This window comes from Mauremys reevesii, linkage group 20 (assembly GCF_016161935.1).
Source record: "Mauremys reevesii isolate NIE-2019 linkage group 20, ASM1616193v1, whole genome shotgun sequence".
Taxonomy (NCBI): domain Eukaryota; kingdom Metazoa; phylum Chordata; order Testudines; family Geoemydidae; genus Mauremys; species Mauremys reevesii.
In genome coordinates this window covers 9,423,307-9,449,301 of record NC_052642.1, presented here as the reverse complement: position 1 = coordinate 9,449,301, position 25,995 = coordinate 9,423,307, and the positions used below count along the sequence as shown (strand labels likewise).

The 25,995-nt window shown below is 47.5% G+C and overlaps 2 protein-coding genes across 2 annotated transcripts in view; both read right to left on the bottom strand.

The window, feature by feature from the left end:
• Positions 1-473, bottom strand: part of RCC1L (RCC1 like) — a 47,574-nt gene extending 47,101 nt beyond the window's left edge. Inside the window, 1 exon segment of the mRNA XM_039508287.1 lies at positions 204-473. Coding sequence (XP_039364221.1) covers positions 204-344 — 141 coding nt within the window. The 5' untranslated portion in view covers positions 345-473.
• A 1,909-nt stretch (positions 474-2,382) lies between these two features.
• NCF1 (neutrophil cytosolic factor 1) lies at positions 2,383-24,160 on the bottom strand. The gene is made up of 11 exons (XM_039508298.1): positions 23,935-24,160; positions 21,846-21,926; positions 20,127-20,202; positions 15,591-15,756; positions 14,569-14,624; positions 13,040-13,162; positions 10,813-10,920; positions 10,250-10,367; positions 7,676-7,783; positions 5,610-5,746; positions 2,383-3,490 (listed from the first exon to the last, which is right to left on the bottom strand). The coding sequence occupies exons 1-11, from the start codon at positions 24,004-24,006 to the stop codon at positions 3,372-3,374; spliced, it is 1,164 nt and encodes a 387-aa protein (XP_039364232.1). The 5' UTR covers positions 24,007-24,160; the 3' UTR covers positions 2,383-3,371.
• Positions 24,161-25,995: the final 1,835 nt, after the last annotated feature.

Here is a 25,995-nt window from a genome sequence, read left to right as displayed (position 1 = left end):
GAACCCCCTGACCTCCTCTGGGGCCCCAGCACCTGCAGCCCCCTCTGACCTACCTGGGACCCCCCTGACCCTCTCTGGGGCCCCAGCACCTGCAGCCCCCTCTGACCTACCTGGGACCCCCCTGACCCTCTCTGGGGCCCCAGCACCTGCAGCCCCCTCTGACCTACCGGGGACCCCCCTGACCCCGTCTGGGGCCCCAGCACCTGCAGCCCCCTCTGACCTACCGGGGACCCCCCTGACCCTCTCTGGGGCCCCTGAAGTCCCTGCACCAGCAGCCCCCTCTGGGGTCCCAGGAGCCTCGGCCAGGCCCGGCTCCCACTGAGGAGCGGCGAAGCCGGGGCCATTGTCCCAGCAGAGCCCGATACGCCCCCGCCCGCCCGCTAGGCCGGCAACGCCACACGCTGCGCGGGAGCAGCCATCTTGGCGACCCTTCACCTTTGACCCGCCGGTGCCCTCCCCCGAACACAAGAGGACGGACTCGCAGGGCGACTTCAGCGCAGCCGCGCGTGGGTCACGTGGGCAGAACGTGCGGCGGCCATGACACCAGAGGCAAGAGCTCTTCAGCAGCCCCGTTCGAGACCTGCCAAATCTCGCGATGTCTGATTTAAAGGGGCCATGCCCAAATGTTGGGGCCCCAGAAGAGAAGCCCAAAAGCATCCTGCAGGGGCCCTGTTGTAACCACCCCAAGCAAGCCCTGGGTCCCTATGGGGGTGGTGCTGGCCCCGCTGCACTGGAACTGGCATTGTGACGTGCCACTGCAGGAGCCAGCCCCTCTGTCCATGAGCAAAGGCAGGAGGCCTGGGCCCAGCTGCCCCCATTCCACCGTGCACCCCAGACCCCGTTTTCTCCCCGATTTAACCCAAACCCCTTTGCTTCTGTTTCACATAGACGGTGACTGCGTCCATTGCTGCTGCTCTGCGCCCCGGACACACCCTCTCCACGCACTGAGCTGCTCCCTCATCCCATTCCAGCCCATCGCGCTCCTGGCATCTGATGCCAGAGCAGCTCGGAAGAACAGCCTGGGCATCGGAGTCTAAAAGTACAGTGGAGAAGAACCAATGCAGGAAAAACCTCAAAAATGTTTTAATAGGGAAGAAAAACAACACACTGAATAGAGACTGAAAATACTTGGAAAGATCTCACTGGCCCTCTCTCTCAGACGCACATAGCATGGGGAAGAAAGGACCTCCCTACTTACACTGCAAGCTCAGCTGGGCAGGCACTGTCTTTTTGTTATATGCATAAAGCAGCATCTATCACATTAGCTTACCCTGTCTGTAACTGAGCTCTGTAGGTGCTACCATGCAGTTCTGCCAACTCTCTCACCAATTTATCACAAGTCTCATGATATTTGGTGTTTGGTATTTTTTAATGAAAGCTGAGGTTCTTATGCAAAGTTAGTTTCTAGCCTTCGTGGCTGCAGAGAAAAGCTTGAAAACTCAAAGCCTAAAGCCTCAAACATCAGAAGGCAAATCAAAGAAATCGCAACATTGTGGTTTAAAAATCTCATGATTTTTAAGACAATCCGGTGATTTTCATGGGGCTGACTCAGGGCCGGCTCCAGACCCCAGCGCGCCAAGCAGGCGCGTGGGGCGGCATTGTCCTAGCAGGGCGGCATTTGGCTCCGGCGGACCTTCCGCAGTCATGCTTGCGGGAGGTCCACCGGAGCCCGGGACGAGCGGACCCCTCTTCCCGCGGCTCCGCTTGAGCTCCCGCAGGCATGACTGCGGCGGGCTCGCTGGTCCCGCGGCTCGGACGGAGCACCCGCAAGCATGACTGCGGATGCTCCACCGGAGCCGCGAACCAGCGCACCCGCCGCAGACACTTCTGCCCCGGCCGCGGGACCGGGGAAGGGCAGCGAAACGCGCCGCCCTGCTTGGGGCGCCGTAATTTATAGAGCCGCCCCTGGGCTGACTCACTGTTTTTAAACACGATAGAAACAATAAATAAGAGTCTCTACAGGTTTTTCTGTTTTCCCACTAGAAGGCAGGAGGGAGCCAAATTTTGTTAGACCTTAGCAGCCCTTGGACACGTACCAAAAGTTATCAGTTACAACCATAGATTGCTACTGTAGATTGCCAGATTGAATTTCCTCTTTGTTATCAACATCTTTTGCAAGAGGCCTGTGGTAAACCCACTGTGCAATTGCCACTGCATGTTGGGAAGGGTCTGTCAGGAAATCCCTTTCTTCAGCAACTCTTGCAATATGTCACACAACTTCTGCTGAAAATGCAGCATCTCTTGGCTGCAGGGGACCGACTGCAATTCAGCAGCTCTTTTCTCTGACTTGTTTATTAATCAGTCATTTGGCCAACACGAATGTATTACACACACAAAACGCCTTTTCAAACCACAGACATATTTAGCTAGTAAAACTCTGAACAGGATTAAAAGAGATTTATGTATTAACTTTACATGGGGGTCTCCTACAATAATAGAGTCACCAAAAATGGCTATATTACAAAGCAAGCTAATAAGTGCAAACCATATCATCTAGGTTCCCAAGTACAAATGGTGGGGAAAGAATCAGTTAAGACTCTCTCTTATTGCTCAATGCAATGGAATGCTGAACACCTTCATCTACCATGAAAAAAAGTCATTGAGAGAGGAGTTCACTCAACAGCTCATATGATCAGTGCCTTGATCAACTGTAACGAGGACTAAAGTCTAACAGATTTATTTAGGCATAAGCTTTCGTGAGTAAAAATCCTCACTTCTTCAGATGCTTGGAGTGAACCTCCTCATCAATTATTGGGAGCGGACTACATGCCCCCTGGCTAACCTGGCCTTTAACATTGGTTCTCCGCTTGTAAGGTAACTCCCTTCTCTTCATGTGCCGATATATATTTATGCCTGTATCTGTAATTTTCACTCCATGCGTCTGAAGAAGTGAGGTTTTTTACCCACGAAAGCTTATGCCCAAATAAATCTGTTTCTCTTTAAGGTGCCACCGGACTTCTCATTATTTTTGTGGATACAGACTAACACAGGCTATCCCTCTGATACTTGATCAACTGTATTTTGTGTAGCAGTTCATAGTAAACATTAAAAAAAAATGTGATCAGTTACTGAGAATATCTTGCCGAATTCTGTCCTTGTGTGCACCAGTGCAGCCTCATTGTACTCCCTGGGATTGCACAAGTATAAATGAAGACTAAATTTGGCCCATCAAGTTTAGAACAATTCAGATTTGTTGAGAGAGTGAATTATATGCGGAACCTTAATTGAAAGTGCCATAACCTGTAGCTCTGAGAAACGCTATGAGAACTGCCGCTCTTGTAGAGGTGCTGAAATTCACCAGAACTGTCCAGTCTGGCTACGGAGTCCTGGCAGAGAATAAGCATCAGCTTTATATTTTTTCCCCAATGGGATCATTTGATCTTGCTCTTCGTGCTCTCTGTACAACGATTCAGGATCAGGTCCTTACTGGGTCGTGGTGGAACAGCCGGTTGGGCCTTGGACACGTTTTCCACCATTTCATTTCTCTCTCCTACAAATGACAAGACATAAAAATATGTGAAAGTTCCATGACGGGCCCACTTTAATATCTGTGCATATTGGTCTGGGACTTTCAGAGGAGGCCAAGTGACTTAGGTACCCTACTCCCAATGGATTTTGATCCCAGCATAAGTGTTTGATGTCAGTGGGTCCAAGATCTAGTACTAAATCGGATCCTTCTAAAAGGAACATGGGGGCTGAAAAAATGGTTTAGAATCTGTGAGGGATTTGTTAGTATCAACTCCCATAAAGCCATCACACTCTTGTTCTAAACATTCAAACATTTCCATCTGGGGAAAGTATTTTTCCCTTCCTCCTCTCTATGTTTTTCTGGGGTTTGCTTTATTCCTGGATTTCAAGGCCAGACAGGACCATTAGTCTGACCTCCTGTGTAACACAGGCCAGAGAATTTCATCCACTTATATCATATGATAATTTACTAAATATGGGCCCAATCCTATATGAGGTGAGAAGTGTATCTTGAGAGGTGCTGAGCATCCTCAATTAGCCCCTACTCAAAGCAAGAACTAAGCACATCCTTAACTTTAAGCACCTCCATTAAGCAGGTGCTTGGAGTCAGGTTCATGTTTATATGTTTTGCTGAACAGGGATGGACACATGCTTAAAGCTCTTTGCTAAATCGCAGCTCTAAAGAGGTGCTCAGCGCCTTGTAGGATCAGGCCCTAGATTAGTTGAGGGGGCTGATGTCACAACATTTAGATTCCATACTACTTTTTGATTCACCAAACTGCAGGCAAAGGAGCCAGCAGCAGAGTTTGGATCGAGTTTCAAGTTGTATCTCAGGTAGCTGGCTGGCTCTTGCTCAGAATCTAGCTGATTGCTGGATGTGGGATCGGGATTCGGGAAGGAATCTTCCCCCCAGGTCAGATTGGCAGTAACCTTGGAGGGTTTCACCTTCCTTTGCAGGATGGGGGTACAGACCATTTGCTAGGTTCATCTGGGTATATCACAATCAATTCTCTGCCATTGCAGGGGGCTCAGGCACTGGCACCTGGGTCCCTCCTGTTCTCTCTCTGTGGCTCATGATAGTCTAGTCTCTCAAAGGCTGTAAAACGCTTTGGTTTAATTTTGGTTGTTGTGTATGGAGTGCGGGTGGCCTGTGTTAGGTCAGATTAGACGATCTGCTGATCCCTTCTAGCCTTAAACTCTAGGCCTGTAAAGTCTGGATCCAGATGTTTGGTGTGGGCCTCTCTCTGGCTAACTCGATGTGCTATTTAGCTTGCTGTGTTGCTCCACGCTCATTGTATAGCTTCCCATTCACTAGGAATGTCCCAAATGCATCACTGGGCTTTCCATATATTGCCTCCCATTATTTGCAGGCATTTAAGACATTTTAGAAATCGGAAATCATTAGTTTCCGCCCTTTGGGGGTTAGTACCGGCCCGCCCTACTTCCACCTCCATGATTTTTCATACCCTCAATGCCTTGCTATTCCAGAAACGAACTTAAGCATCTCTTGAACTCATTCCATCTGTAGTCTTTGCTTCAGTGGCCTTTCCCTTTTACTTTTTCCATATATGTCTAACTCTTTGTATGAAACCCACTTCCCTATTTACTTTTTGTAGAAAACTGCTTTGTCAGGATTGCGAGAGACTGTAACCACCATCAGATTCATCAGGCCATTTCATAATGAAGACAATTTCTCTAGAACCCCTCAGTCTGTACTGTTCTAAAGAGAATAAACCCAACTCCTTTGTAGCCTGATGCTTGGAAGCGCTGAGCACCCATAGCCATCAGTGAAGGCAATGGGAGGTGCACATGCTCGGCTCCTTGAAAACCTGACGCTTGGCCATTCCTTACGGTCTGGATTGACCTGCCATTGATTTGGTTGCCTGGCACCGCTGTAGAAGTGCTGTCTGCAGCTCAAAAGTGGCCGTCACTAGCTCTGGTGTGTGGATTCTCCCACTGCCACAAACACCCCTGAGCAACCTCAGCAAGGTATGAGGACTTGCAATGTGGTGGGTAGACTAGGAAGCGTGGTGGCCCGGAGGCCTAATGCACATGACGGTCTCCATGAGTACAACCATCCTCACCCCTGTTGTACATGACACAGGCTCTCAGTCTAGTGGGTATGTCAGATTGAAACTTACTGATCACGTTGGACTTGCTCTGGAGATTGCTCTGCGTCCTTGTCTTCCTATACTTCATGCTGTTCTGTCTGTATGTCTCCTGGCTGATCTGCTTCCGGTTTTGGTTGTGGATGCTCTTGACATTTCGGATGGTCGACCTGCATAGAGAAAGAATGAATCTTTCAGCTTTTGCCATTTTAACTATCTATGCTTTCTTACTTACAGGTCCCCACCGCGGGAACCTTCCCCTCTTGTAGGCCTGGCAGAGTCTCATCCCGAGGAGAGCGTTCTCATTGGATTTAACCTACGATTGCTTTGGATTATCCCAGGCAAAAGGACCATGGATTAGTGTCAGCAACCTTGTGTGATTTGTTGTGTAAAATCAGTCAGGCAGCATCTAGCTGCTGTGAACGAATGCTTTAAAAATGAATAAATAAGTGTGAAGCTAGGATAGAATTACAGTAAACAACAGCAAAGCTTACTTAGCTTTTCCATCGATCTCAAAGTACATTGCTGAGGAAGGCGATGTAGATCACATAGCAGGTGAGTGTCAAAGTGCCCCATCCATTGGGCCACACTGCTCACCTATGCCTATTTATATCAATTGTTTCTGATATATCACCAGTGTAATTCCGATGTAGGAATTTATGGCTATCAGTGTGTCACACACACTCTAAAATACTGGTCCCTTTGATATCAATGGCAAAACTCTCATAAATTTCAATGGGATCAGAACCTGGCCCATAGACAGATCAGATTACATGATTTAGGAAACATGTTTTCAACCTGTTGTTTCCCGAGCTACACCTATCACACGCAACTAAAGTACTGTACAAAGTGAAAATAAACATGAACACGAAGACATGGGGCCGGATTCCCAGCTGGAATAAGATAGCATGCTGCCCCTGGGAGTTCTGAGCAGGTGTTTGTCTCTCTTCTGGGATCTGAATTAAGACCAACTCATTTTCATAACCGGTCCATCAAACAGCTATGAGCAGATGGCACTACTATCTATCCCGGCTATTTTTTCACACTGGGTTCATACTGTTTACCTAAGTGGAAGAGGTTTCATACTCCATTACCATGCCTCCACTCACTCCTAAAATTTCAACACACTACGCATCTGTGAAATTACATGCACCCATTTCAGAGCTGCCCTAAGTAGAAGCAATTTTCCTCACAATGGGAAGTATATGTACCTTACAAGGGCTACTTTGTTTGGCTAATGCAAGTGAACAGCAGAGCTTTTGGGTGCTTATCCAGACTGAACCCAAAGTCACTGCTTTTTGTGGTTCATCCCTCACTCATAATATCTTTAGAGTGTCTCTCTCTCTCTCTTTCTATATAGTGACAACTGCATATTCCAGTGACTGGTGCCCTATAGATATCTTAGCTTGACTAGATATTTACTGCATGGACATCAGTGGGGCTATGCCAATCCACACCAGCTCAGAACCAGACCACAAGCTGGATTTGGGAGCTTATGTATGAAACCTGGCTTGGGATGAAATGAAGAGCCACAGTTCAACTCTGCACTTTCCAGCAGTTGTTGCTGCATCAGCACCAGGGAGTTTAATTACCTTTTATCTTTTCAATCAAAATAAAATCCCTTCCATTAGCTCAAATCCTCCCATCAGATTAGCTAGTTTGGCAGCTCTGATTAGTCAAATCTCTGCTCGCTTTTCAAAGACTCAGTGAACACAGTTTGAAAACAGAATCCAATTTGAAAATTAACCAAGATTATCCCCAGAAAAGAAACTTTGCAGGCAGACACCTAGAAATAAATCCGAGTAGAGACAGTGCTCAAGTGAAGTCTGCATAGGCCTGTGCTGAAAAGAGTTTAGCATCCTCATATCCCAATAACGTCAATGGGAATTGAAGTTACTCAGCAGGCACCTTGCAAGATTCGTTCTTTTATCTTTCTTTTCAGGAAGGAAGCCTTTTAGCAACCCTCTTCCCCCACCCCTCACATAGCACTTAAGCAGTTCCTCATTTCTAGGGCAAGCGATGGACATTCCAACCCACAGCCTGGTTTGCTTCATCACACTTTCTCTACGGGACAATCAGACCCTGTTTGCCCACCCTACCTTCGAGGAGGGGCGCCTCTGTTTCTCAGCTCATTCTTCACAGGGTTGTTCTCTTCCCCAGATTTCTGCAGATACATGGAGGGGTAGTAACCGGTGATTTCTTCCTTCCTGGGGTGTAAAACATCACCACTTACACGTACAGCTCCTTAGTCATCACAACAGCATGTCTATCCAAATCAGGGGAACAACTTACCAAGGGTCTTGGAGGATTCTCCATCACGGACAATTTTAAAATTGAGATGGGATGTTTGTCTAACAGGTCTGCTTGAGAAATGATTTTGGGGGAAGTTCTGTGTTCAGGGTTCTACAGGAGGTCAGACTAGATGGTCCTTTCTGGCCTCGGAATCTATAAATCTACCTTCCTGGCAGCTTAGCAGTTCTGGGAGGATTATTTTTAACCTCTAGTAGTGGTGACAGCTGACAAAGCAACATGCTCCTCTTCTCCTCCATCTCAAAACCTGCCTGCAGATACCTCAGAGAGTCTGTCCATTCTAGAGAATGAGCGGGTAAAATCACTACACTGAGAAATGGCTCACATCTTTTAAGGCCTGATCTAAATTCCATTAACTTGAAAGGGAGTTGCATTAAGCCCTTCAAACAAAGCTCATTGTGTCTTAAAGCATCTGTTTTATTTAAGCAGTAACAATTAAGGCGGAAAGCATCGCCTGAGGCTTAAAGACCAGCAGGGAGCCGCTGATGCTCTATGGCAGAAAATGCCCTGCGCCAGGATTGCTATAGCAAACCAACAGATGCCTCCCCCCACCCACCACAGACAGTTACAATACTTGGCACTTCTATGGCACTTTACATCCTCATTGTTTGTAATCAGCAACTAATGAATTATCCTCACAACATGCCTGTGATGTGGCTTTTCCCGGTCCCATTTTAAGAGTGAGGAACCAAGGCAGAGCAGTTAGGTGACTTGCCCTGGTCACAGGGGTAGTGGGTATTAGGAGCCGGCATTAGACTCCAGCATTCCTGCTTCACAGGCCTCTGATCTGAGCACACAGGACATCTCTCTGGATTGGGTGATACAGTTTCAAAAGGCACCTAGTGGGTGCTTTCAATGCCCTAAACGTTAGCCAATCAGCTGGCTAGAATCCATCTCAATGTATCATTAATTCTATGGCATACAATAGATTATTTCATACACACAAACTATGTTAGAAGAGCATTATTAAGGTTGCAAAGGCAAGCACTCAAAGGTTAGGAATTGCCAGGATTAGGATGGCCTGTGAAACCTTAATTTTGACTCCCAACTGCAGTATGATACAGTCTATAATTCGGTGCTCACATCCTATTTTTTCCACAGGCCCCCTGCCTCATTCAGTGCACAGATGGATGGTGCTCACTGAATGAACAACTATTCAGTATTGTTCTCTCTCCTCGTCGTTGAAATGTGTGGTGCCAGGCCTTGTTTACTGCACACTATTCAAACCCGCTCTGAAGACAGAATGACTCATTTCCCTTTCGGCTTTTCTCCCTACTGGCTCCTAGTCCCAGTCTCCCTCCTCACGCTGCCCCTTTGCCCAGCCAGGTTCAGTTCTCCCCCTGAACTGTGTCTCTTTGTCAGTTCTTATTCTTCACCTCCCACACAGACCCATTCTCCTTACCCAGCAGGTCCCCATCTCCCTCAGCCCCTCACCAGCCACCTTCCCCAGTTGTGATTTGCACTATCTGCACGCTTTGACTACACTTAGCGCTTCAAAGCGCTGCCGCGGCAGCGCTACCACGGCAGCGCTTTGAAATGCAAGTGTAGCCACAGCTAAACCTTCATGCTTCTTCAACCCCACCCCCTCGGCTCTTTTCCCCTGTGCAGTTAAGTCAGGCAGCTTCCTCCTCCATGCAACTTGGTGCTAGCCGCAGGGTTACTGAAAATACTTGAGAGACAGCCTCCCTGCTTTCCATTCCTATGCCTTGCCCCAGCATGACCCACAGCAGAGCTGCAGTTTCAGGGGAAGTCCTGCTCAGAGGAGGCTGGAATAGGCTCACTGTGAATGGAATCTTCAGGGCTTTTAGCTGTGCGATAGCAAGTTTCCTCCGCTGAGCAAGTGCCAACTGCTAGTTCTGAAAGGCTTATAACTTGGCCCAAAGTGTTACGGGGATGGCAAAAGGCACATCCCTGACACAAAGGTGACACACGTTTCAAGGTCCTGCTCCAAAGCATGAAGGCACTAAAGCTTTTCAAGGAAAAGGTCTCCCAAATAGTTTAATATGGAGTGGGGAGGGAAATCTATGTATTTTTCCCCAGCCTCATTCTTGGGAACAGCTGAACGTTTGGGGTGAAATTCCCCATCCCCCCAAAAAATCAATCTGACACCTAGCATGGCAAATTTCAGCCCCAACGATTAAAGTTTGGCAAAGTTATAAACAACCGAAAACAGCGTCTTATAATGGGAAGTGTTAGCCAACCTTTATAATGGGTGATGCTACCAGCTTCATCTATAAAAAACCACCCTATAATTTATGTTGGTAATTAGATTGAATGGCCAGGTTCTCTCTCTATCCCTCCCACCGAGTGGCCCAAAGAACCAAATCCTATTTACCCTGACATGTGATTTGGATTTCTCTTACCTGACAACCCACCAGCCATCAAGTAGTTTATGGATAACCTCTATGGCGTCTCCTTCTTTCAGCGTCAGCTCATCATCCTCAGCAGCTGTGTAGCCTTTTCTGACAACATAGAGCTCCCCTGAGCACAAGATAATAGAAACAAAGGCTTAAAGGGTGCATTAGGTGTTAATATCCAAAGAAAGGCTCCTCAGTGATCCAGGCCACAGCTCCAGAATGACAGAGACAATATACAAACAATTTATCCCATTTTAAACAAGACCCAGTTTGGCTCCAGATCTGGACTTCCTTAAAGTTTGGGGAGGTTCCAGTGCTGGGGTTTGATTTGGGCCCTGAGGTCAGTAGTGAGGTACCTAAACTATAAGCATCATTGATCATGGTGCCACTGCATGGGAATTCACACAGCACTGGCTATACTCCTGAAGTCCGGCCCTAGAACATACTGGCTCACTGTAAATTCGGAGATGAATCATCTAAGTGCAGTTTCTCCTAGGATTACTCCAGAATCATGGTCAGGAACATGGAGATGTCCAGTGTGGATCTATTGGTGTGGGTTTGGGGTTTACCTGCATAGTTAGGATCCTGCTCTTCAGATTCATCAGGACCTTCCATAGGCTCCAGGTAAGCAGCTGGGACCCAGCCACGTTTATTCTTTAACTGACAGAACCACCAGCCTGTAACAAAGCCAGCAGCAAACAGCACAGCAGTCAATACCATTCATTGTACTCTGCAGGCTGCAGCTCCAAAACCTGTACAAATAAACTCTCACCCCAGGCCTGTGAGCTAGGGGCATCGTCATTAACCCAACTGGACAGAGAGGGGAAAGAGAGAAATGGAGAAGTTAAGTAAAAGCAGCAAAGAATCCTGTGGCACCTTATAGACTAACAGACATTTTGCAGCATGAGCTTTCGTGGGTGAATACCCACTTCTTCGGATGCAAGTAGTGGAAATTTCCAGGGGCAGGTATATATAAGCAAGCAAGAAGCAAGCTAGAGATAACGAGGTTAGATCAATCAGGGAGGATGAGGCCCTGTTCTAGCAGTTGAGGTGTGAAAACCAAGGGAGGAGAAAAAGAGAAGTTAAGGGACTTCTTTGAGGTCACACAGAGTCACTAGCAGGGTAGAGAATAGAATCCAGGTCTCCTGGCCCCGTTCTTTATCTGTGGGACAACTAAACCGGAGAACCATGGGACAACCTATCTTGATATTCATTTTCAGGGGTTACTGTTGTGCCTTTCCTACCAATGAAGCATCAGCAGCATAACTGGAACTGTCTATGGCTTCTGGGCCTAGAAAATCTGATAAGATTCCCTAAGGCCCTGTCTACATTTGGAAGTTTATCTAAGTAGCTGTTCCAGAATATTCTAGAAAACATTGACGGCAACCTAACAAAACCCAAACCCTGGCTCTTTTAATTGACTGTTGGACTGGTCATTAAGGAACCTCTGTGTGGAAAGCAATAGGATGCAAAGGAGTGGAAGGTGCACTGGGAAGAGCTGTTGTAAGGATCATTGGGGTAAAGAGGCTACTGTGTATGTACAAATAAGTCGTGCATCTGCCTCTGAACTCTTCACAGTGACTTGACTGGGCAGGATGGGAAGCAATCAGTGCTTCCCTGAGTAGCTCCTGTATGTCTCCGTTTAGAACTGGTTCTTTGTGTCAATCACCATGACAACAGGAGAGGGGAAGTCCACTTTTGTTTTGCAACCATGCGGACCGTAAATTTAGAATGTTATTTCCTCGCTGGGCACCAATCCCAGGAGTCATGAGGGAAGCTCAAAGGGCTTTCTAGGATTGCATCACAGCCTCACGAAGAGATGTCCCCTGTCATGTGACTCCCCGTTGTCCTCACTCGGGGCAGGATTGTGATCACAGAGTGCTTGCTGTCTTTACATGTGTGTGTATATATAGAAATGCTCTCAGCTTCCATACTTAGGGCACGGAATTTCTTAAAACCCATTTTGATATACAGATGCTCACTTTATTGCTACCTTATTATCATCTCTTTGTGCTGTGGTAGCACCCAGGAGCCCCAGCCCTGGACCAGGACCCTCCTGTGCTCGGTGCACAGAACGAAAAGATGGCCCCTGCCCCAAAGAGCTTCCCCTCCACACATAGAGTATGTTGCGGGTCTAAAGCACCGTGCAAGTTTTCGCTAGCTGAGCCACCCCTCAGGAGGGAGGCAGGGGCTGTGATTTACGGACACACTGGAAGGAACTCCTCCCTGCACTGTGGCTATGTTGCAGTGGTTGCACCTGTATAGACTGGCTGGAACAATTTGTATAGTGGGGGTGCTGAGAGCCGTTGAACCACACTGTAAACCCTGGATATGATGGAAAGCACTTCAAGCACCCCTAGTTCCATCACCTCTGCACGGGGGCCACAGAGCAGCCAGGCGGCTTCCCTGCGGGGGTACCTCCAGCATAGAGGCCTCCCTGGTGGGTGCAGAGATTCCCCCATCCCAGCAACACCTGCTGCCCCAACAGCCCAAAGCAGTTGGAAAGGCACATTGCCTCCCCACTTGGTCTCTGCTGTGGGCTCAGGACTGGCACCCACAAAACTGTCACAAAATGAATCCGTGGCAGAGCCAGGAAGGGAACCCAAGTGTGCTTAGCACTCAGGCCTGTTCCCAACCCACTAGGCCTGGCTACTTCTGTGAAAGCAGCTCTACTGACCTAGAGATAGGCCCAAAACAAAAATCCCTGTCTCTACAATGGGCTGAAACCACAAGCTGGATCCAATCAGCCCTGAACTTTGGAGCCAGGGCACATCCCTCCAGAGCAATGGGCTTTACCACTTTCACTCTTCTCCACAACGTCCACCATGTCCCCCGTTTTCAGAGCCATCTCGGTGCTGGAGTTCTTCTCGTAGTCTGCAATAGCTCGGTACGTCTGCAGGATAATGGGGCCAGTAATGTCTGCAAGAAAGAAGTGGGGACAGGATTTCATGAGCTCCTTTAATCGTTTTCCATCCAGCAGTAAAGCAGCACATTTCTGTTGATCACCCGGGGAGAGGTTGGGGAAACTCCACAGAACTTCAGTGGAAAGTCCAAAAGTTTCTCACTCCCTAAGAGGTAGCAGTTCTGGTGTTCTCACCACCCTCAGCAGCAATGGTCTTGGAGTTCCTCTAATAAGGATCAAGAAAAACAGCAGCAAGAATTATAACTGCACTAACAAGACAGCCACTGCGGCTTAAAGGCCCCAAATGATTATATTCATAACAAAGTAAGCAAGCAGTAGTATTTAGCATATTGCATAAGTGTCCCAGAAAACATTTGCCCATCACAGGCTGCCATCACTCATGCATGAACCTAAACATTTGCTGCCCCAGGCAGGCTGGTTCTGCTGTAAGGTTTCAGTTCTCCCGTTGACAGTAAATTCTCTGCAGGCAGCAGTAGCAATGGAACAGCAGGTAAGGTGACCCTGTAAAATATGCACTGGCCTACAGATCCACCATTATCAGCCGGGTGCTGAGTGGGAGATGGCATTTGCAGAAGGGAGGGGCAGCCCCACAAGCCGAGCAGGCCCCTGGCTGAAGGTTTGAAACCTTACAAGGAAAGGAGAATGGGTTTGACTTTCAAGGAGACCTAGCCTATCCGCTCCAGTCATGCATGGGAAGCGTCTGGAATGAAGACGGATTCTGTATGAAAGGAGAGAGGGCAGCGTATCCATGTTCTATCGGGTGCCCCAAGCACGAAGAGAGGAACTTGGTTTCTGTCAAGTTCTATCGAGAAATAACACTACTGCAGCATAAGGCCCCAGTTCTGCAAACAATTGAAGCACGTGTTTCAGTCCATCCTTACTGGGCATATGCGCTTTGCTGGATCAGGGCCGACCGTGCTGTTGGACGGCAACCTCCAATACAATGCGTTCGCCCGAGTTTGGTGAGAGTACGGCCTGGAAGCCCCGTTGACTCCTTCCGGGTGCATGAGTCTGGCACTTAGTGCCACAGTGGGTCTATATTGGACCCGCTTTGGGGCTGCCATCCCTTCAGGCTGGCTTGGAACCCTCCATTCGCCACTCCAGGAGCAGCTTCTCAACTCACTACACCCACGCTACAGGCCACTTCCGCAGAGAAGGCCGTGCTGCTCTGCATGCAGCTGGCACCTCCTGCTCCATGGCTGAGGAGATTTGCCTTGCAGCAGGGCCAGCCCTACTGTACCAAGGGGCAGGGAAGCTGGTGCCCCGTGCTGAACACTGTCCCACCCTAGAGATTATTCTTCCACTGTAGATATTTTCCCACAGTGCTGATGGAACCATGTGCTCACTGTGGCTAGAATGGTTGCTTACCAGCATCAGAATAAAAACCACAACTACTTCTTACCTGCGACATTTTTCTTGGAGTCCTTTGGCACTAAATACGTCTCTGGTTTCTTGATGCTAGATAAACAAGAGAAGTGAGTTTAACGCCAGTGGATCTTGACCCTTTGTTTTCTCCCTGTTCCCATCAGCAACAGGGTTCCCTTCCCTCCATACAAAGAACATAAGAACAGCCATACTGGATCAGACCCATAGTCCATCTAGCCCAGTACCCGGTCTCAGACAGTGGCCAGTACCAGAGCATCAGGGGAGTGTACAGAACAAGGCAATTTGGAAAGATCCATCCATTTTCCCCTCCCGGATTCTGGCAGTCAGAGGTTTAGGGTCACCCCGAGCATGGGGTTACATCCCTGACCATCTTGGCCATCATCCCTGCACCTCCAGGTCCAGTGTAGATGTACCCTTAGAAGACAGGGAAGGCCATTAGAGGGCTCATCAACTATTTAAAGAGAAAGTACCCAATTCCTATGCAATAAACAATGAAAATAACCTCATCTTTGGGCAGAGGCCAGGCCTGAAATACTTCAGCCCAAGAGTCACTCCATCTTCCTGAAAATTTGACCTGAAAATAGGGGCTTAGAATGGAAATGTGCAGGCAACCTTAACTACAGCTATTATTAGTGCTCTGGCTATGTAATATATTATATCCTTTCATATTATTTATATGTTCTAGGATATTAGTCTCCTATTATAGTAATAGAAGAAATCTGATCATGTTAATCAGAACATCAGCAATTGAGTAGATGAGAATTCTTCCCCTTCTCGCTGGGGTAAAGACAAACATAAGAAAATTGCATAGAAATGTGTATGTTACAAATTTAACATCAGTTTGAGTTAGATTTATAGGTTATAAAGCCAGATGGGACCATTGTGATCGTCTAGTCTGATCCACTGCCTAACACAGGCTGCAGGACTTCCCTGCATTAACTCCTGTTTCAACATGAGCAGATCTCGTAGAAAAATAGCTAGACTGGATTTTTAAGTGGTTAAGACACCCTGAGTTCTGGTGGAAGTGGCCGTACTCACTGGCTGTCTGTGGGTGGGTTCAAGTCATCAGGCTTGACTTTGAAGAAGTTCAGAACATGGGAGCATCGGGAAATCTTGTGCGGCAGATTCAGCAAGGTGTAGCAGTATTCAGTCAGCGTGCCTTGTCTGTTCTGTGTAGACCGGTGGCCATCAAACCATTTGGGTGCTAGAAAACAGTAAAACCAGGGAGACTTATTTTTTGTGACTAGCACTTTTGGAAGAGCTGCCCACGCAGTCACCTTGATACTGAATATCAACCTGAAAAAGAGCTGAGTAGAACCCAAAAGGTTCTAATCTATAGTGACTGTTACTCAGATGGCTTCTTGCTCCCTTCTAATGTAACGGAGTTTGGGAGCATCTCAAGCATCCTTAGATGCCACAGGGGACATTTTTGAAAGCGGTGGCTACTGCTGACACCAAACGGGTGCCATCGGTGCAGCTACATCCCAAGGGTGCTTTGGAAAAACGTGTCCTTGGCAAACATTTTGAAAGGCCCATCGTAAATACGGACCTACGTTTTTTTAAAAGTTCTGCTGCCGGAGCACAGAGTTCCTCCCTTTGTCAAGCCAGCAGCAGAAGCCCAGTGGCAGCCAGTTGCACACCCCGGATCTAAGCAGAAGCTCTGCAGTGAAGACAGACAGAGCAGCTTTGTGGAGAGAGTACTAATCTGAGCAGATTGCTTCCAGCCCTTCAGCCCCCGCAAGGGAACAGGCCGGAGAGAGGATAACCTCATGTTAGTGCTGTGGCGCTCTAACGTAATCCCCATAGCCATCACCAGGGTAAGCCCGCCTCAGCTTCTTATAGGTCAATAGATTAGAACAAAGCCGCCAGCCTTTGTTCTAAATGGTTCTGCTTCACTTCTGTGAGGCTGGGAGATCACCTCTCTCTCTATCAGAACGCAGGCTGAAGCGTCATAAACACAGTCCTGGAGGAGGAAAAATATCGACCACCACTTCTGAGCGACATCATTACACCAACCTTACCTCCCCTCCCCCCTGCCACCATAGACTGCGCTACATGGAGGCGTAGTAACCACGCCCAGGGGAGAAGCTCTCCCGTCGGTGTAGGAGCATCTTTCTTTAAGCACTCCAGTGCCGACGCTGCATTTTAAGCAATGACCTGCTCTAAGGTCACCTGGGAGGAATGCAGCCAAACAGAGAAGTGAATCTGGAAGCCCTAGTCGAGTGCCCTAACCACTGGCCCATCCCACGTCTCAATTTCAAACAACTTCCCTGTGCAGCAGGACCGTGCTATTGCCACCCTTTGGCAGGCAGAGATCTGAGACACACAGAGGCTAAGGGGAGCTCTAGTCTTAGAACGCTACAGCTGCAGTGTTAGACACACCTACGCTGATGGAAGGGGTTCTCCTGTTGGCACAGGTAATCCACCTCCCTGAGAGGCAGTCGCCAGATCAGTGTAACAGTTCTTCTGTCTACCTAGCGTTGTATGCACCGGAGGTTAGGTCAGTATAGTTACATCTCTCAGGGGCGTGGATTTTTCACATCCGCAAGAGACACACCTATACCGATGTAAGTTCCCAGTGTAGACCAGGCCTAGGCTACTCTAAGTTCACACAGGAAGTCTGTAGCAGAGCCGGGAACTGAACTGAGTCCCAGGTAGTGCCCTAAGTAGGGCCACCCTTCCTCTCGATTCCACATGCCATTTAATTGCCAGGTGGCTCTGAGAGCAGCAGTGATCACACCTCAGACTCAGCGACAAGAGATGCCCTGTTAAGAGAAGCCCTACACCTACTGAACAGAAGCCTACAGCTCTTGGATTTAATAATCCAATTTAATAAACTGGAGGGGGGAAAAAACCTCCTCAAACCAGAAGATGACCAGGAGTGGACAGGTGAAGCTAGTTACTCAATCTGAACTAGAATTCATTGTTACATATTACATTGTTTACAGATTGTTCAACCAGGAGAGAAAAAAGATGGGGTGTGTATGGGGAAGGAAGGAGATATGAGGATGTGCATTAATTCTTTAAATCTGCAGTAGGAAGACCGGCAGCAGGGAGGGTGGGCTAAGTTCCTGGCAGAAGCTGGAGAGAGAACAAACAAACAGTGGAGATAATATAAGGAAATTAATGTCTCTGCAATTTTTACTAGGCCACCTCACCCAGCATGTTTGCGTTAAATAATGACATGCTCAGTACATTGTCTTGAGCACTCTGAAGAACACAGGTGCATGCATAAGTTACAATCCAGTGCAACCACTAACTTCACCCATTAACCAGGGAAATTCTTTCAGTTCCTCAAATCAATGCTACTATGTGCTCGTTCTGGAGCACACCCATGTGCCTTTAGGCAAATCAACACTATAAATATACTGCTGGTTACTGCGTTCAGGGGGCAGGCAGAGGAATGAATCTCAGCACTGTTATGGAGGGGTGCAGTTTGCATTTTGATTCATTCTTTCCAGGGAAATAAAGGTCTATCTTGATGTAGGTCTTTTGAAGGTCACCTCGGTACCTCACTGTCAAATGTTATGGGAACCCGTGGTTTATTTGTGTAGGTGAAAGCCAAGAAAATTCCCTTCTAACCTATAGGGTCCCCCCCCATAAACATGTATTAACCCCTAGCCAGGGACTATATTTCTCTCCCCTACCCTATGGGCACACAGCCAAAGAGCTCAGCTCCCACGTGGGGCAGATTTTCAGACATGCTCAGCATCTAGCCACTCCCATCGTTCTCAGCTGTTCCTGCTGTACTAATAACTTCATGCGTATCCTGGCACAGACAACACACCACAGGCGTCATGCTATCTGCGTCAGGCTTATATTCATTTGGTGTCTTGTGCACCGTACGGCACATTAAAGACTGCACATTGCTGTGGCAATTGTAACTCTCCAGTGAGTCCTTTGTATTTTGTAATGGAGAGTGGTTTCCTGCTGTTTATTTTGCACACATACAGGCCGTATGTAAGACAGCGGGCCAGAGCTTCAGCCATGGCTCCCCAACACACTATTAACGATTTCTTAATCGAGTTTTTTGTCTGTTTCTTTAGTTTATTGAGAAAAGTGGAACAACGAATTTTTCCTGCTCGCGTGACTCAGAAAGGTCTGAATGGATTTAATTCAGAATTTCAGCGAGTCCTGTGTTTCACCAGAACTGCTACGAGGGTTACAAGCAGCTCTCCTGGCTATGCTGGTGGATCTTACAACTTCCTCAAAATGTACAGATGTTGTTTCTGGGGCCTTTCAGCAAAACCAAGACACAGCTGCTACAGTCTGACTATAGCGACAACTCTGCAATGGGGGCAAGAATTTTCATGCCCCAGGACAGGAGGCAGATGAACTTACCACTTCATCTTTCCCTTTACGACCACCATCTTTCACTGCTAAATCCAGCAGACCAGATGTTGGGTGTTCCTCATCTCAAAGAGATTTCTTCATTAAAAATAGAGCAACAAATGCTGACAGAGAAATATGACCCCACCTACCACAGCTATTACAGTAACTAATGTCAGCAAAGTGAAATCATCTTTGAGAAACTACTTGTGTTTAAAACTGCTTATGAGAACAGGGGAAAGTACAGCGGGGACTTTGGGGGCATTCCCCAGCCAATGGCAGTTAGTAGATTTGCATTTACCCAAAGGTTACTCAGATCAGTGATAGGGACAAATGCCAAATCCAGCTCCCAGTAAAGTCCATGGGCAAATACCTCTTTATTTCAGTCCAAGCTTGATTGAGTTCTAAATCCTGCTCCACTTATTCACTCAGGTAACCCCAAGGAAGTATTATTAATGGGTATTTCTATGCATGCATTCCCTCAGAAGCATTCATGAATTAATCCTCATAATCACTCTGTGGGCGATAGATAGCATTATCCCCGCTTTACTGTGAGGGGGAAACTGAGGCACACAGCGAGGTGCAAGGACTTGCCGAAGACTGGGAACGGAACACAGATCTCCCGACTCTCACTGCCTTAACAAGTAGCCCCAGGACCTGAAAAGCTTTCTGCCTGCCAAGGATAGTGCTCAGGCTGACATGGGTCTTTTCAGCGGTCGCTCATCTCATCCCTAGATTGCAAGAGGGAAACGTGGCTGGGATTGAAAATGGGTGTACGTTCATGTACAACTTCAGGGGCAGTTAGGCCACTTTCCCTGCATCTGCCAGAAGTTGAGCAATAGGCGGTTACTGATTTGTGATCTGAAACAGTAGGTGAAGTGACTGTTTTATTTACAAAAGTGACAAAGAGTCTTGTGGCACCTTATAGACTAACAGACAGACGTATTGGAGCATAAGCTTTCGTGGGTGAATACCCACTTCGTCAGACGCGTGTGGTGGAAATTTCCAGAGGCAGGTATAAATATGCAGGCAAGAATCAGTCTAGAGATAACGAGGTTAATTCAATCAGGGAGGATGAGGTCCTCTTCTAGCAGCTGAGGTGTGAACACCAAGGGAGAAGAAACTGCTTTTGCCAAGACTGTGAATGGCTAGCCAACTACAAAAGCATATTACAGGGGGGCCGCCATCCCTTTTCATTCCAGCTTCCTGTTTTGAAGACATTGACTGCACTATACATCTGCTTACCTGGTAAGTGAGGGATGATCCTATTCTCAATGTTGATGTCCCCAGATTCAATGGGAAACATTTCCTTCAAGGATTTCTAGCATGAGAAGAGAAACCAGTATTAGGTGCACAATCCAGTCAGCATATCCAGGCCAAATTCCATCAGACTCCTAGAGTGCTCATCACTCAGGCTCAGACCAAGGACACCGGTAGAAGAGACCCAGGCCCTGGTTTTCCAAAGGCCTCAACTTGGCCTCTGGCTGTGCATCCAATGGAGAGCTCAATTTTGCATCCCATTTTATAGCACCTAGACAGCTAGCTCACTGATTGTGCTGACAAGTCAGGTAGTTAGCATTAAAAGGTCAGATCCTAAGAGCTGATGGCACCCAGCACCTTGCAAGATTGGGCACCCATCAAAGGACTTTAGGTAAAAAAATTCAAAAGTGCCCAAGTGACTTAGGAGCCAGCTTCCATTTTTTCAGAAGTGACTTTTAGGCACTTAGGTGCCTCCGTCCCATTGCCTTTCATTGAGATTTTGGCTCCTACGTCTCTTTTGAAAATGAGAAAGTTTTACCCTTTAACGCTGAGTTCTTAATATAAATTGTAAATCAAGGCAAAGAAATAATCATCAAATAATAGTCTGCCTCCATCTGGGCACCGGAATACTTTCCAAACTGGAATAAAGCTTCACAACACTTGTAAGGGAAGAATTGTTATCCAGGTGTTACAGATGGATAAACGCCGTTCATGATTAAGTGAACCTGAAACCATCGACATACTGCAATGGCAGATGGCTCTTCTGGTGTGTGGCACTGGAGATACTGAGATAGAGAAGCCACTCTCCCAGTTCTCCTGAGGGCAGTTTGTATCCAGCTTAACTTCTCACTTCATTGCAGTAAAACCTTGCTAGAAAGAAAATTAGTTCCAGACTCCTCTGTCTGGTGAATGGCAAACCCCTGCTTGGAAGGTGCTAGAAAAAGGGCCCAGAGCTTTCTTCCAAATCAACCTAGTAAAGGCTGCTACTTAAGTGGCTGATAGGGTATCTAGGCCACTCAATTCCTGTCCCTTTCCTGAGGAAATCAGATCACATATGCTCTGAGATCACCTGGCCCAGACTGAATGTTACAAGTTTTATATTACGGTTCTGAAAACATACGTGCAACTTCCACTGAAGTCACTGTGAACCTTCCCTCACCACAAATAAAAAGCGTAGGCATCCCCATAGTATAGTGATGAGCCTGTTATAATGGTCCATCTAGACAGAATATAGCCTCAAGCCTTTGTAACTTCAACTACCTGAAGGGGGGTTCCAAAGAGGATGGAGTTCTCAGTGGTGGCAGCTGACAGAACAAGGAGCAATGGTCTCAAGTTGCAGTTGGGGAGGTTTTGGTTGGATATTAGGAAAAACTATTTCACTAGGAGGGCGGTGAAGCACTGGAATGGGTTATCTAGGCAGGTGGTGGACTCTCCTTCCTTAGAGTTTTTTTAAGGCCTGGCTTGACAAAGCCTTGGCTGGGATGATTTAGTTGGGGATTGGCCCTGCTTTGAGCAGGGGGTGGGACTAGATGACCTCCTGAGGGCTCTTCCAACCCTGATATTCTATGATTCTTTAACCATACCAGAACAACCTGCAGAGCACTCTCCAAAACAGACAGAATTTGGCTTTTGTTTTTGCCTTTTAAGCTCCTCCAGCCCGCTGCCCCCACAAGCCAGACTTAGCTGAACCAAGAGTTGACTTACATGAAAATCATATATCTCGGTAAATTTTCGATAAACTAGTTTTTCGGTTAGGTCCTGCCATTTCACCAGGAACATGTAAACCTATTGAACAACAAACAAACAGAGTTCAGATTCTGCAGTTTATTCTGTGGGACCCCAATTTTTACTGCCATGTAGAAACAATCACTGTTTGCAAACCATTTTCCAAGAGACACCAGGTAGATAGCCTTGTCTGCTGGAGCATACACACACTCACACACTCAGCATGTCTAGCTACAATCCATCTCCAAACCTGTATCAGTGACAATCCTCATTTTTCTCTATTCACAGAAAGCATATACAGTACAACAGTTTCTAGCACAGTCTGGTACAAGGGGCCCATTTTCTATAAACAGCCATTCAGCAGATACCACATAGGACTCCCCTGTCCCCCACTCCATTCACACCACCCATGGTGCCAGTCTAGACTACCTGCTTGTCTGCTCCTCTCAAAAGACCCCTGTGCTTTCTTCTATACTGCCCCCACTAATGGAATGCCCCCCAGAACTGATCCCTGAGACTAAAGTCCCATTCTCTTTCATATCACTTCTCAAGAAGACCTTCTGCTGCGATGCTTAGAAGAAAATCAGCCAACTCTGTAGAGGCTCAGCTGCAGGGCAGTTGAGTAGAGGCAATATTTAATTACAAAAGCCTAAAAGAAAAGTAGAACTGGTTGAAAACTCCTATTTTATTTCTATTAAAACTTTTTTTTTCCCATGACAAATAATTCAGAATTAATTTTTTAAAATTTTCATTTTGGTTCATCAAAAAATTGACAATTTCATCAACGCGGAACTGTTTTCACAGAACATTTTTATTACAGCAAAACTTGTGTTCCAACCCTCAAAAAAATTGTTGATTGAAAAATTTCACCTAGCTCTGCTGTATACAGAGAAGAGATTAGGGATTGAAAAGGTTAGCCAGAGAATAGAAATACAAGAGAGACTGGGGAGAAACAGAGAGCCAGGAGAATTGCTTTTCCAACAGTGGCAAGTGATCACAAACTCCTCGTGACACGCTCCATATTAAAGCTAGAGGTGATGTGAGCCATGGCGTTCAGTTCCCATTTGCCCCAAAGTTCTTGGTTCAGAGCACCCCTCATTTTGTTTCAGCCTATTACAGAGGTGGCCAACCTGAGCCTGAGGAGGAGCCAGAATTTACCAAAGTACATTACCAAAGAGCCACAGTAATACATCAAGTATCAGAGGGGTAGCTGTGTTAGTCTGGATCTGTAAAAGCAGCAAAGAATCCTGTGGCACCTTATAGACTAACTATAGTCTTGCATCCGACGAAGTGGGTATTCACCCACAAAAGCTCATGCTGCAAAACATCTGTCAGTAATACATTAGCAGCCCTCCAGCCTAGGGTGACCAGACAGCAAGTGTGAAAAATCGGGACAGGGTGGGGGGTAATAGGCACCTATATAAGACAAAACCCAATATATCGAGATTGTCCCTATTAAAAAAAAAAAAATCAGGACATCTGGTCACTCTACTCCAGCTCCCAGCACCTCCCGCCTGCCGGCAGCCCCACCATTCAGCACCTGCCACAATCATCTGTTTTGCATGCGCAGGAGGCCCTGGGTGGGGGGGGGGGCGGAAGTGAGGGCATGGCAGGCTCGGGGGAAGGGATGGAGTGGGGGCAGGGCCTGGGGCAGAACAGTGAGCACCCCCCAGCACATTGGAAAGTTGGCACCTGTAGCTCCAGCCCGAGTCGGTGCCTAAACAAGGAGCCACATATTAACCTCTGAAGAGCCGCATGCAGCTCCGGAGCCACAGGTTGGCCAACCCTGGCCTATTACAAAGATAGGAATCAGCCAAGCAGGTGAGATCTGGACCCAAACTCCCCTGAACACTTGGGGTTCAGGTCTGGAACAGACATTTCTAACTACAATCCAGCCTGCTGTCTCAGCTCAGAAGAGCAGCAGCATTCCCCCAAAATGTTACTTTTAGAATCTCTCTTTCAAGGTATTATTTAAAATTGAAGGTAAAACAAAGCCAAGGGGAATTATACCTAAAGAAAAAAAAACCCTTCAGTTTATTGTTCTGCAGTGTAATCTCCAAGTACTTACATAATGTTGGCTGGGAAAAAACCTTTTCTCGAAGCCCAGCAGCTCAATGTGTCTGATGTATGTCTCTTCCATGGCTGAGGCTGGCCCCTGTACTGAATGCTAGAATCTGGCTGTTTAGCTGGTGGTAGGACAGAGCTGTTTGTCTGGACACTCACTGCTGCCCTCTCCGCCTTCTCTGCCTGTGCATCGGGCAGCTTCTTGTATCCACGCTGAAAAGGGGAAGTTGCACTGAATTGCTTCACCAATTGTTGGTTTTATTAGTGGGCTGTTTCCTGCTGAGAGTCTCAGGACCAGGAACTAAATAAATCCCTCTAGGTTCAGCTCTCTCCTTCCTTCTCATCACCAAAAGTCTGCAGGCACCGTGGGGAAAAGCGGAGATGCTGTGAGAATCAGGATCCAGATGCCTCAAGAGGCGAGTGAGGGGGCCTGAACCCCAAAGAATAAGCAACTGAATGAACAGGCCGTCTACCATGTTATTGTGTAGAAAGAGATGTCAAGTAAGGTCTTTTGGGAAAGCACGTGATGGTCATTAGGAGATCTGTGTGCAGGTTTGGATTATGAACGTAAGCAGGTGTCTATGTGCAGAACATTGCCACTGGAACCAGAGTGCAATGCAGCATCACCGTGCAGCAGTTGGGGGAGAAGGGAGGGGCCCCTCCCATGTTGGTGGTTGACATGAAACTAACTCCAAGCATCGAGCATTGTACAACCCAGGGAAAGGCAATGGGGGAGCATGAAAGTTCATGGAAAGTCACTGACACTGACGAGGAAACCTGTCTTGGGAAACTAAGGAAGGAGGGAGCTTCCCCCAGTCTGCGTAAGCATGAATTGCCGTGGGCTGAGAGAAAGAAAACACCCGCTACCTCTGTTACAAGGGAAGGGTTTCTTTGAAGTGAAGGCAATCCAGAAACACCTGAGCAGGGGGCTGTCTGGGAAACTCTGGCTCCCCTCTAGGGCAGAGGGCATGCTGAGAAACTGCTCAGAGGCAACAGGTAGCTTATACTAGAAAAGGGAACTGAGCTAATACAGTGGTGTAAAGCCTGAGGTTGCATCTGTGTGTTTATTTTCTGTGTAACTTGGGTTTGCTTTTCCGCACTATTTCATCTCTGAATCGGTGACATTTCTATTACATAAACTGTTTGTTTGTTTTTACCCTAAGCATCCCTGTTGTGCAATCTACAGCCTCCCAGGAACTGATAAGTTGAGGCAAGTTTTACTCCCCCAGGGGTGATGAACCAGAAGGGGAAAAGTCCCAGTGTCTGGTAGTTAAGAACTCAGGGAGACAGATCTGGACCGGGAGGGCTACTGAGGACACCAGGCAGGTGGATGCCAGGGTGAGACCCTTAGGCTTATAGGCTGGCTACTGAGGTCAGAGCTCTGAGCATTAACAGGACGACATTAAGGCACCCGAAGTTACAAGGGAGAACCCCTTAGTGGTTGGGGTGATCCCCAAAACATCGCAGGGGTGTAGTCGTTACATGAGTTGTACCCCAATATCAGCAACCACGCCAAACACTTGCAGTAACAGACCCTAATGGATTCAAAGTACAAGGTTTATTATTTTCTTTTGTTTATTCTGGGTTAAGAGAAACAGAACACAGAAAGGGGGAAGTGAGCCAGTTAGCATGCTTGGACACTGTTGACAAAGAGCAGCGTGGCAGCTTATGTTTGGAATATGGTCCTCCCCCGGGGGAAATCAGAGGATCAGGTGCTAAGTATCTTGAAAGGGAGGAGTAGAATGAGGGAGATGGACCAGGGTTGGGAAACCAGCCAGACCTTATTCCCTGAGGGCTGGCCAGATGGCAGCTCTGCAGGGACGAGGTGGCATATGACCTCCAGATGGCAGAGCTCAGAATGCAAGAGGAGAAAGCTATCGAGGGGGCAGAGGAGTGGGCCCACCGGTGACGAATGGAGGCGATGGAAGCAGAGGAGTGAAAATACCAGTGGCCAATGGAGGCACAGAAAATGCAGCTAAGCGTGCTGGGCCAGCAGAAAGGTATTCCCCAGCCTGCAGGTAATCACCACCCCCAGCATTCACCTACCTGAGGCAGACTGCCAACA

What these genes read in the sequence shown, in the direction of transcription:
- NCF1 (XM_039508298.1), bottom strand. Translation starts at nt 24,006, where the DNA reads ATGGAAGAGACATACATCAGACACATTGAGCTGCTGGGCTTCGAGAAA. An exon ending in CCGAGATATATGATTTTCAT is followed by an intron (nt 20,203 to 21,845) that starts GTAAGTCAACTC and finishes TTCTCATGCTAG; the next exon opens with AAATCCTTGAAGGAAATGTT. An exon ending in AGAGGCGCCCCTCCTCGAAG is followed by an intron (nt 5,747 to 7,675) that starts GTAGGGTGGGCA and finishes TTCTCTATGCAG; the next exon opens with GTCGACCATCCGAAATGTCA.